Below are 11887 nucleotides of genomic sequence, written 5' to 3' on the forward strand. Positions count from 1 at the left end.
AAGCACTTCAATCAGAGTAATGCAGTCATTGTAAAATTGCAATTTTTAAACCTTTTGGATTATCTCAAAATGTGGTGTCTTAGTAAGGCCTCCACGAACAAGGGCTAACTTCTATCAGCATGTGGAAGGATTTTAGGCTTTCGAATCTCAACGAGTTTTATTGGGAATTGTTATAAAAACGTGGTTATTAAAACTTTTAAGTCTCCCCAGGCATGAACTGTAAGAGAATCCCCATATGCCCATTCCGATTTTCCAAACTGTTTGCTTTGAGGGAGCATTTGCTTGCTTGGTCTTCCTGCAAGGTTAAAAAAGGCATTTCCTCTCAAGTCGGATACAAGTGCTTTTATGACTATAAAATATCTGTCTTCATATAATGCCACTGCCAGGCCAACTAAATAAACAAGCCAAGATATATTTTTATCCAAAAAACAGCGCGAGTTTCCATTACAGGTCAGCAAACTTTACAGTTGAATGATGAAGAAACTGCATACATGATGGTTTATCTCAAACAGTATATCTTAACAGAGAGTATAACAACCCTTGGTTAGAAAACCAGTAGCAAAACTTTCTCAAGATTATTTCTGTTAGAATTTTGTTTGTAGGTATCCAATTTACAGCGGACGTCTCTTGAAAGGTCCAGTGGTGGCCTGATAAGTCCTCACTAGGAGCCCCACTCCTACACCTACTCCAAGGCATATCCCCAGACCTATTCCCATCCCTACCCTTACGCCTGCATTAAACCATGATAACTCTCCTTCTTCTCCATCAACATCCAACCCTTCATTGCAGTAAAATACTTCCACTCCATGCCTGTCACTGCGCCCTTGTTCCACTTCAGAATCCATCTCTCCCTGTTCAATACATTACACCAAGCGAAAATGTTAATGTGGGTATAAATCAATCAATCATTTTACCTTGACTAATTATCTAAGTCAATCATATCATTTGGCTTTGCCTTGTTCTAATCTACATAGATTGGTCTATTTTGACCCAAGATTGAACTGGCTAAAATGTTAATGTGGGTATCAACCAATCAATCATATTAAGAACATCTTGAATAATTATCTGAATCAATCATCATATCATTTGGCTTGTCCTAATCTACATAAATTGGTCTATTTTGGTCCAACAATGAACTGGGAATTAAAATGTATCTTGAACAGTATCAAATACAATAATCTATTGATCCTAAACCTAATATTTAAAAAAATTGTGCTTCTACAAACCCAGTTGGTTAAGTTCTTATACCTGATACTGGAAAGAAGATGTATTCACTATTTCGTCATCATCTTCTGGAATAGCATCCAGAGAAATGCAGCGAGTATTCTTCCTCCGAGGAAGCAGCTGCACTGTCTGATTCAATACAATGGGCTGGCCCAAACTCCTTCCAGCCACATAAACTTCAAGAAAAGGTGCTTTCATGGCCGAAAAATGATCAGTTTTAGTAGACAAAAAAGACGATCCTGCAGAAAGTGCACAATTGCAATCCATGATCCACAGTTTCTTCCTCGTAGTAAAAGAACAAGCATGGCTATCCAGAAGATGCCCTTCTGTCCAGGAATCAGACCTTAAAAACTTCCCTGCAACAAGCACATCACCCTTGTGATGGATCTCAAAGGGCAAGTCACCCTTAGCGCGCACATCATCTGTACTGACATAAGTGGCCTCTGCAGACTCCTTATCTAGCCTATCTCTTCTCAGAGCTCGGGAAGTCCTTTCTGAGTGACTTATCCTTTCGCCATTAACTTCAAGAGATGAAGAAACACTTCTTGGGGGGAAAACAATTCTGAAATACTCTGGCGCACATTTAACCAGGCAAGAGCTCAGTTTTACACAGACCACTCTGATATCAAACCATGGATCGCTTTGATTGGCGCTTGGAAAGCTTAAACTAGAGATTTTATGATGTGAGGAAACCATTTCCCCACTCCATTGCCTCTGGGTATCCATCAAAACGGCAGAAATTCTATAAGTTGGGTCTTCTTATTATATCAAACTAGAAAATTCCAGAGCTAAGAAGTGGAAAAGGAAGGATTCGGAGTTCTCCCCATCAAAAAACTAGTACTCGATGATGAAGCCATAGTTAAAATCCATTCTTGAATTGTTAAAAAGCCATGGACAAAACCAGTGGTTAACAATCACACCTTGGATAACAAGCCATGGATCGCCCTCCATTGGCTCTGCTGATCAAAATATACAAAGTTTCAGTTCTTGTAAAATGAATTCTGAGGGAGATCAAACTAGATTCTGATTTAAGTCGGTAAATTGCAAGGTTTTCTAGGCTAATTTTGCAGAGAGATTTCCCAGTTATATGATAGAAAGGGCATGTGTGTACCAGGGCATCGCAGTGACAGGACAGAAAGCAGCGTTGCATGGCGGAGAAGGCGGGAAAGCATAACACGTAGGAGAGGTGCACGGCACACCTGGATTATAAATTGTGCGCGTCAGCCTTTTACCCCACCCAAAATTAGGGTTTCAGTACTCTCTTTTGTTTTTCCTTTGTTTCACGTGTCCTCCTATTTTGTCTCTTAACGACCTTCTTACATATTGCTTCCTCAAATTTTGGTCTGTTTTGTCTTGTCTTCTATGTTTGGGAATAAAATATTGAAATGTTGTAAGGTGCAAGGACAAGAAAATCTTCTTACACAAAAATATCATGTATATTAATTAAGTGAATCATAATAATAAAATTTAAATATGTTTATGAATAGAGGTTGAGGAGTCATTGCTAAAGATTTCAAATAAATTGAATGTAATATTTCATTCAAATTGTTCGTGGGATTTATTTATGAAGATGCTAGCAATTGATTTATTAGTGCTTAAAAAAGGGGGTCCACCCAAATGAATGTCTTAAAATTTGTATACTAATTGTATTTTATTTTTTATCATATATATTCTTATAAAAGTTTATTTTTGCATTTATAGAATTTCACCAAATGCATGAAAGTGGATTATAATTATAGAAATGAACTAGTAAAAAAGTGATGATTGTGCAATCAAAACTTCATTCCAATATTTCTTATATCATCTTTAAATGTTAAATTTGACCATGTCAAATTTTGGATATTAAATGTTTGAGATTTAGAATTATGCAATTAAAATAAATCTTGGTCAATCTTACATTAGAAAAATTGAACTAAGAAGATAACAAAAGATCTAGGAATCATAACCAATTCTTGAGGATTAACAATGATGTAGAGAAGGTATGATAGGGTCTTGAACCAAATTTGACATAAGAATATATCACTTGTAGATTTGTTATTACATAAATGGAAATATTGTCAAAGTGAACACAAAACATAGGGAAATGACATGGGTATGAGATTTTTACCATTTCATATTGCCCACACTTTGATGTGCCTATGAACTATAATTAGGATGCATGTCAAAGTAGAATTTCATCAAGATGGAAGATAAATATTTCAAATATTAAAAAGACATACATATGGATGATAAATCATGTGCTCTTCTCTTAACGAGTGCTGCATAAAAATCTTTTAAAAAATATTTAATGAGTAACATGTCTCACATATTTAAACACATTTAAAATAGGTGATAACTACAACTTGCTTGAAAACCTTCTTTAAGAATAGTAGAAGTAAAAATGGAGAAGGGTAAGAGATTTCATCTCAATGAAAAGTGCTAGGACTCGAACTAAGAGGAAAAGAATTTTACTATGTAGAATATTCTTACAATATAGAAAGATTGGTAAATGTTCCTCTAGTATGAAAATGATTATGAGTATATCATTGCAAACTATAACTCACAAAAATAATATTAGTGATACATAATCATTCCTCTAGTTCATTGCATAAAAAGGATGCAAGGTGTAAGAGGTATGAGAAAATATATAATCGTGATAAAAATATATATATAAATATAATTAAAACAATCATCATATTAGAAGCATAAGATGATATAAAATTACATGATCAAGAAAGCACATATAATGAGGAAAGAAAGATGTTTCTAATTTTTCCCTAATGAAGGAAAAGATCAAGAACAATTTTATCATAGATTCTAGATAACGATCAATGTGTAAGAATAAATAAGATGTAAAATATAAGCATGATGAGGACATAAATGGAAACATAAGATAAAATCATGGTAGGAATCCTACAATGCTTGTGACCATGATATAAACATATGTTAGGATCTCATTAAAAGTCAAAAGAAGTAGTTTGTGGATTTGAGTTACTTTATTCTTTTGAGAGCGTTTTGTTGTAGGTTTATCTATTTCTATTATGGTTTTAGTCAAACTCTCTGTTATGAACTATAATGGGTTGTGTGCCTATTATATGCTTAGTTGGTTAGCTATTATCTTTAGTAGTTTAATTTGGATGTTTGTTACCTACTAGACATTTCGTTTATGTTTTTTATTATGTTTGGTTGATAGTTGGTCTTTGTGTGCTTCTACCTGTTTTGTGCTAGTGACTATTTTCTAATGGATTTGGTGTGTTGTTAATTGTATGGGATCAAGGCTCTTCCCTTCTTACATAATCAAAAACATATGTTAGCATAACATGATATCATAATATATGAGCATGATGATCATTATAAAATGTATAAATATTGTAACCATATCACATGTAAGAAATATGAGATCATGTAAATTGAAAATGATATGCTCCTTACATGATTATAACATGTAATATGTAATATCATTAGGATATGCAAGAACTAGCAACATAATGATATAAACATAATAAATATGGTATGTAGATAGCATAAGAGATGAACATCATAAACATGGAATATAGGAATCTCAAAAGCAGCATGAGCATGTAATATATATTAACACACATGCTAAGAATCAACATGGGAAAACATAGGTGCTAAACATAGACCATATGAACTATATGCATACAAAAAGTGCTAATGCATGACTTCTTGGGAAGGGGTCAAACAAAGCTACAAGAGTAAATCTAGCTCTTAGGGATTCAAATTAAATAAATTAGCTAAGGATCAAGAGGATGGTTGTATAGAAATCGTTGTGACTACCTTAGGCCATTGTTAATTGTATGTGGTTGGTGACCTCTTGAAACTGTCCCCTGCTAATTTAAAATGTTTATTTGACTAATGATTAATGGTAGTAATAGAATGGAACCAAAAACCTCCTCTTGTAATGCTTGAGTTAATCTAGGTAAGACTACATTATCTTCAAACTATATAAATCATGAAAATATTGTATATTTTCATAAGTTCATGGTGCATGAAATGTGTGGTGGCATAGGTTTTGGTTGTATTTATGACTTTTCTAATGTTTTTCTTTATCTATTTTAATGTTTAAAAAAATATATGATTTTTGAAACATAAAATGATTTAACATGCCAGGAATACAAAGAAGTGATTAAAGCTAGATGTTTTTTTGTATAGTGGTAATGAACACAACTAAATAAGAAAACTCACACTAGAAGACAAAGGCACTTATATGGTTGTTCCTTATATGATTTTTTATAATTTTACACTATTAATTTTTTTCTTTCAAAACTAAATATATAGATTTATTTAAAATAAGAAAGAAAGAAAATAGCTATTAATTGCATGTATCCAAGTGGTTTCTAAGTGTTTTTTATATTCAATCCTTTTAGATTCAATCACTTGTGAATTAAAGTAACTATGATTTTTTCTCCATGATCGTGTGAGTGTAGAACATCATATGCCTAAGTGAATATCATTTTTCCTATCTTGCAAACATATTTAAATAAAATTCAAATTCTAAGAGAGTACTCACATTTTTTATTTTTCAAATGTACAAGTACATGCTAATGTAAGAGTAAAATATTTTTCTTTTTTCCTAATGTGAGTAAAAACCCAACGATAAATTATTTGAAAGTGTACCAGACATTAAATCAATAAAAAATACATTTCCCTTTTGAATTCTTGAATAATAATGAAAGACTTAATCTTTATAAAAATCCAAATGAAAATGATAGTTTTTCTTTTTACATTTTTCAAGAAAAATATTGTTTTGGATTAAGGCAAAAATATGTTTTGAAGGGGCCTTGAAACCCTTTACAAAGAAGATTCTTAAAGGTTTATAATCAAAACAACAAAACAAAATAGGTTGCAAAAGATAGAACAATACATATGGCAGCCAAAGAACCAGCAAAAGCCTAGACGAGAAACAAAAAACCAGCAATGACCCACTTACCAGCAACAAGAGAGAGATACAGAACCAGAAAAACAAATAACAAAAACTACATAAGGATCTTAAGGGTCTTAGTGACCTCAACCTCTAGGAGACTCATTTTATCAACAACATATCTCAACTCCTTGTAGTCCACACTTTGGGTAGCAACTTTCTTTTTCAAATTCCCCCTAGTCTGCTTACAAGGACCAAAATCCCCTTGAGTCTTGTCTTTATCATCATCTAAATTGACCAGCATCTTGTCCTGTTGAACACTATCAATATTATTCACCATTATATTCATAACATTAGTCATCTTCTTGACAATTCTACGATATTGGACATAATGGTCATGAGGGTGGCCTAAATTTTCTTGTAATTCTCCTCAAAATGGGTGAATCTATCTTCAAAATATTTCTTCATATGATCGATACCTTCAACAACACTATTGATACAATCTACAATAGATTTTATCTCATCCTCGGTCCACTGATCGTCACCATTCTGTCTATCCTAACAAGTAGAAGTGGGCATAGCTTCCAGCTTACTACTCATAGCCCTCTAGTTAAGTTTAAACTCTTTGATTTCATGGGAGAGCCATTTAAAAAGACTCAAAGTATCGACGACATGGTCTCTTGCCATACCTAGGATGTTCACATAGTCATCCCTTTTATCATTAAGCTCAACACTCTTGGCATGAAGGTCTTTCTGAACTGCAACCCCAATGGTTTTATTGGTCTCTTGATGAAGAGATAAAGGGGGTATCTCATAATTCTAACTCTAGGCTCTGGGATGACTCTCTTGTTGATTGCATTGTCCTCAGAGTTCCCCCTATGGCCACCAGAACAAGGGGCCTTGTTACCAGCAAAGGTAGAAGAGGAGGAGATAAAAAATTGCTTCGAACCCTTCTTACCCTTGCCTAGACTAGGTTTCACTTTAGGTCTATTCTCAATTTTAGCTTTTTTAGGAGAAAAAGTCTCATCCTCTAAATCTGAAATGGATTCCTCATCCCGAAACTCCTCTGCACTAGAATTACCATCCAAAGAAGTGAGGATATAAGAAGGGGTGGGAATGGATAAAAAATGATTATCAATTACAACAAGAAACCCTTCATGAAGGATAGGGTACTTGGCAGGATTCTTCCTATGAACTCTGAATCTAGCCCAAAGAGAGGACATCAACAAAAAAGGAAAAGAAACCCTAACATTGTGATGAAAATGGTTTAATAGAACAAAATGGTGGTCATAAACCCTAGTAAAACATCCATCAAGAGTAAAGTAATCCATGAGTACCTTAAGGAGTTGGGACCAAATGTTCCTGAGAATATTGATGTCATAAAAGTTGGTCATCTTCTTCACCATCTAGCCCCTTTCCTTCTCAGATTTTGAAAAATTTTGCACCACAGTCTCTGTGTAATTCCTATCTTTGTAGTATTTCATGTCATCAGAGGAAAGACCTGTAACTTTAGCTATCAAATTCTCATCCACCATTGTATTATGCCCATGGAGAGTAATGGTGTCATCCTTCCAATTCTTACCAAAATTAGCAGTAACATCCTTGTTAACCCCTTGCATTTTCTCAATGAAGGGAGTAACACCCCCTTTCACAAGAAGCCTCTGGATTTTATGGTTCTTCTTCAGCTACTCACAACTCGGAGGCTCAACCAACTTCCTAGCTCCCCCCATAATGCTCAGAGAAATCACAACAATCACTCTAAAAAGAGAGGTCCGAATAGAGGAGATATCAACCCACAAAGCGTGTGAAATAATGGCACAATAATTACATCGCCCATAGCCAGCACATGCCGAAAGGAGAAAGAGGGTGATCTTTCTAGAGTCACCACTAGTAATAAAAGTAGTATTACTAGTTGTCCTTACTACCTCGAATTCTATCATGAAGGATAAACACGTAGATCTCAATATCCACCCTGTCTTGATTGGTCGACATCACTTGACTAGCACTACTAACCCCTTTGTTAGCAAGGTAGCCAGAAACAACATTGGACTCCCAATAAATATGAGAAATAATACAATTTTTAAAAGAATTAATGATTTCCCTAGCTTTGTTTATCTATACTTCCACATTTCAAGATGGACTAGAAATACTTTTGAGATAATGTATAATGTTTTTGGAATCACCCTCTATCTAGACATGTTTGAATTTATGTCGCCTAGAAAGATTAAGACCTTGGAAGGCCCCAATGGCTTCAGAAAGATGGTTAGAATAAGTTCCTAAGGGGAGAGCCACCACTGAAATTAACATACCATTATGATCTCTCAACACTCCCCCACAACCAGCTAGCCCAAGGTTACCTTTGGCCACCCCATCAAAATTAATTTTGACCCAGCCCTGTAGGGACGTGCTCCAAGCTTAGATGACCCTTCTCTTAGGGTTAGTCTTTAGAGCCAAAGAAATATCAATATACACCTCCCAATCCTTGGAAACCCTGAGCTCGTAGTCATTGAAAACCAATCTATTATGGGGGCTAGGCTTTGGGTTCAAAATAGAGAGGTTATCATTAACAGCCCGATTGATTTTTCAAAAACCAATATCAGGCTAAAGGTAGGCCTCCCTGAAAATGTGGTTGTTACACTTCTTCCATAAACCCCATGCAACATGAGGGAAAACAAAAGACCATATATTTTATAAAATGTTGTTCTTAGTCAGCACCTTCCATTAGAAAATAAATTCCTTAACTAAATCAGGAAATATCCAACATAAGTCCCATCTTTGAAGCACTTGACTCTAAACATCAGCAGAAAATGGGTAGTGCAAGAAAATATGATCAACAAAATCAGCATCCTTCATGTAGAGATAACACCTATTTGGAATAGCAAACCCTCTCTTATAGAGATTATCAATACTAAGGATCTTTTTCAAGATGAGGAGCCAAAAGAAACTGTTGATCTTTGGAATCAAATTTGTAATCCAAAATTTAGAACACCAAAGGGAAGGAGGAGAATTAATAGATAACCAAATCACCAAAGCAATACAAAAATTACTAGAAGAAGAACACCTCCACATAATCACATCCTCAGATTTCACATTCTTCAAAGAAAAGGAGTTCAAAGAGGACTGTAGGGGCCCAAGGGTGGAATTAACCAAGGAAAGATTAACCCACCTCCCATCAACCCAATAATATGCCACTCTCAAGACAAAAGAAGCAATACAATCTTCTTTGAAAACCTCAAAAGTAGGATCAGAAGCTAGCGAGAACTTACCAATCCAAAAATCATCCCAGAACAGAATACTTCTACCATTTCCTAGCTTCCAACAAGACCCCCAAAGAGCAACAACCCTTTCCTTGATGATATTGTTCCAAAGATGAGATCCGATAGGGAGATGTGGGGAATTGAGGAATGCCTAAAAGTTCTAAAAATCATGAAGGTACTTATTATTCCATAGGGTGTTCCGTTCACGTCTACATCTAAAGGTCCTTAAGACTTGCTTAGAAAGGAGAGAAGAATTGAAAGATTTGATACTCCTGAGCCCCAAACCTCCATATCTCCTAGGTTTACACACACTCTCCCAAGCCACCAAAGGGATTTTTTTCCACTCCTCCGCCCCAGACCATAGGAAACATTTTTTCATTTTCTCAATAATATCAGCAAACTTAGCAGGGATCTTGAATAAGCTCAGAGCATACACTGGCAAGTTTTGAAGAGTAGACTTTAAAAGTTGAACTTTCCCAGCCTAGCTCAGCAAGGTACCTTTCCAATCTGCCAACTTCCTATTAAATATATCAATCAAAGAGAGCCAAAAAGAATCTGGAGGCTTGGGCCCCAAAGGTAATCCCAAGTAGGTCGAAGGGAACATTCCAACCAAACAACCAAGGATATCAACTATCTTTTTATGTCTAGCCTCAAGGATATTGATAAAGAGAATGGAGCTTTAACTCTATTTACCAACTTACCCAAAGCTCATTCTTAAATACTTAGGGTAGACTTGATAACTCTAGGTTCGCCGATAGTCGAGCTCCCCATCAAGATAGTATCATCAACGAATTATTGATGAGAATAAATCAGACCAATAGAAGAAGGTTTCAAACCTTTTAAGGAACCATTACCAACCTGTTTCTGAATAAATCTTCCCAAGCTCTCCACCATGATAGTAAACAAGATAGGAGAAATCGGGTCTCCTTGACTTAAACCATGAGAAGTATTGAAAAAATAGGAAGGTGATCCATTAACAATAACAGCCATGGAAAATGTAGAAATAAGTTGCCAAATGAGACTAATGACCCTATCAGAGAAACCAAAGGTAGCAAGGATTTTCTTAAGGAACACCCAATTGACCCTATCATAAGCCTTAGAAATATCAAGTTTCAATAGAAAACCTTGAGATTTAGAGACAATCAAGGAGTGAATATTCTCATGGATAGTAATAATGGAGTCCAACATCTGTCTCTCAGGCACAAACCCATTCTGTTGAGGAGAAATCAAAAGAGGCTAAGGAAAAATATTGTTATAATATGTATAAATGTGTTTGAATTCAATCTAAGAAATTTAGGTTGAATAATGATGTAATAAAAAATATTTACATGGGATACAATCCAAATTTGGCTTCAAAAAATTCCTCTAGGGCTTCTATTACTTTGATAGAGATTTCAAATTTTTATACAATAATTGTATATGTATTTAAATTCTTAGGAAATTCTTAGTAACATCAAAATTTAAGGAAACCCCAATATACAGTTAAATAATGGGCTAGAAGTGATTATTTCTTGGGCACAAGAATGATGAATAAGGTAAGGTGTTATTATAGTTCCATAAATGTCTATAGGTTCATGAACTTAAGTTTGAACAATGTTCAAGTTTGTATAAACAAAGTATAAATTTTGAGGTTTCTTTTGTATATCTAAGGATAAAAATATTATCAATTTGATGTGTAACAAGATTGATAAGAAATCTTAATAAAATTATTATCATAGGGGTCCCAACAAAATAAGAATTAAATAACAAATAACAAATTCACAAATCACAAATAAAACTTGCTCTAAACTACAAACAAACAACTAGATTTACTAATAAATAAACAGAAATTATCTAAATTATATATAACATTGATTATATCATTAACAAAAAAACATAATGCCTAAAATCTACTAGTAATAATTATAAACAAAACAAGATTAAAAGAGCTCACAACTAAAATAGAGAGTTGTAGGCATGAAGTAGAGCTTAAATCGTTATTTTTCTTCAAATAATCACCATAATAAGCATATAATCATAAGAAATAAATCTACTATTACTCATAAGACTAGTTAGGGCCAAGCATGATGTGAAAATAGAAATATAATTGTCTAAGAAAAGGTTTCAAATTGTTGGTTACAAATGAAAATGAATTTCAAATGGATTTTTGAATTTATAATGAAATATTTGAGGCTTATTTGGCTCCATGTAGTGAATAAAGATCTTAGAAGACACAAAATAATTTATATGTATCACCTTTTCCTATTCTTATTTCATAACCAGAAAGATAACCAAGCAATTCATCCAAGAAAGATTATGCAAATCCTTAGCTTCTTCAATAGCAGACTTTTGAGTCATACCTTGAGGGTAGTAACAATAGCACCTTCTGCACAATGATTGTGTCCAAAACTTATTCATTGAGTCCTCTAATTTCATTGACAACTTCATCCACTCAGAGCAAGTAATCAGCAATTTATTCTTCTTATTTCATCATCAAGCCCTCAAACTGAGCTCTGTACGTTTGCAGATTGGATTTCTTTGCCTTGTTACCTCCATAGATAATTTG

At 34.3% G+C, this 11887-nt stretch overlaps 1 protein-coding gene across 1 annotated transcript; it reads right to left on the minus strand.

The window, feature by feature from the left end:
* Window positions 1–412: 412 nt before the first annotated feature.
* LOC131047120 (uncharacterized protein At1g01500) lies at window positions 413–2319 on the minus strand. Its single transcript, XM_057980966.2, has 2 exons — window positions 1249–2319; window positions 413–851 (listed from the first exon to the last, which is right to left on the minus strand). Exons 1-2 carry the CDS (start codon window positions 1948–1950, stop codon window positions 612–614), a joined length of 942 nt encoding a protein of 313 aa, XP_057836949.2. The 5' UTR covers window positions 1951–2319; the 3' UTR covers window positions 413–611.
* Window positions 2320–11887: the final 9568 nt, after the last annotated feature.

The sequence above is a fragment of the Cryptomeria japonica genome, chromosome 2 (assembly GCF_030272615.1).
Source record: "Cryptomeria japonica chromosome 2, Sugi_1.0, whole genome shotgun sequence".
Classification (NCBI taxonomy): domain Eukaryota; kingdom Viridiplantae; phylum Streptophyta; class Pinopsida; order Cupressales; family Cupressaceae; genus Cryptomeria; species Cryptomeria japonica.

Bases quoted from the DNA above. Each gene is read 5' to 3' on its own strand.
- LOC131047120 (XM_057980966.2), bottom strand. From the start codon at position 1,950: ATGGATACCCAGAGGCAATGGAGTGGGGAAATGGTTTCCTCACATCAT. The intron at 852-1,248 runs GTATAAGAACTT...TGTATTGAACAG, and splicing joins CATCTTCTTTCCAGTATCAG to GGAGAGATGGATTCTGAAGT.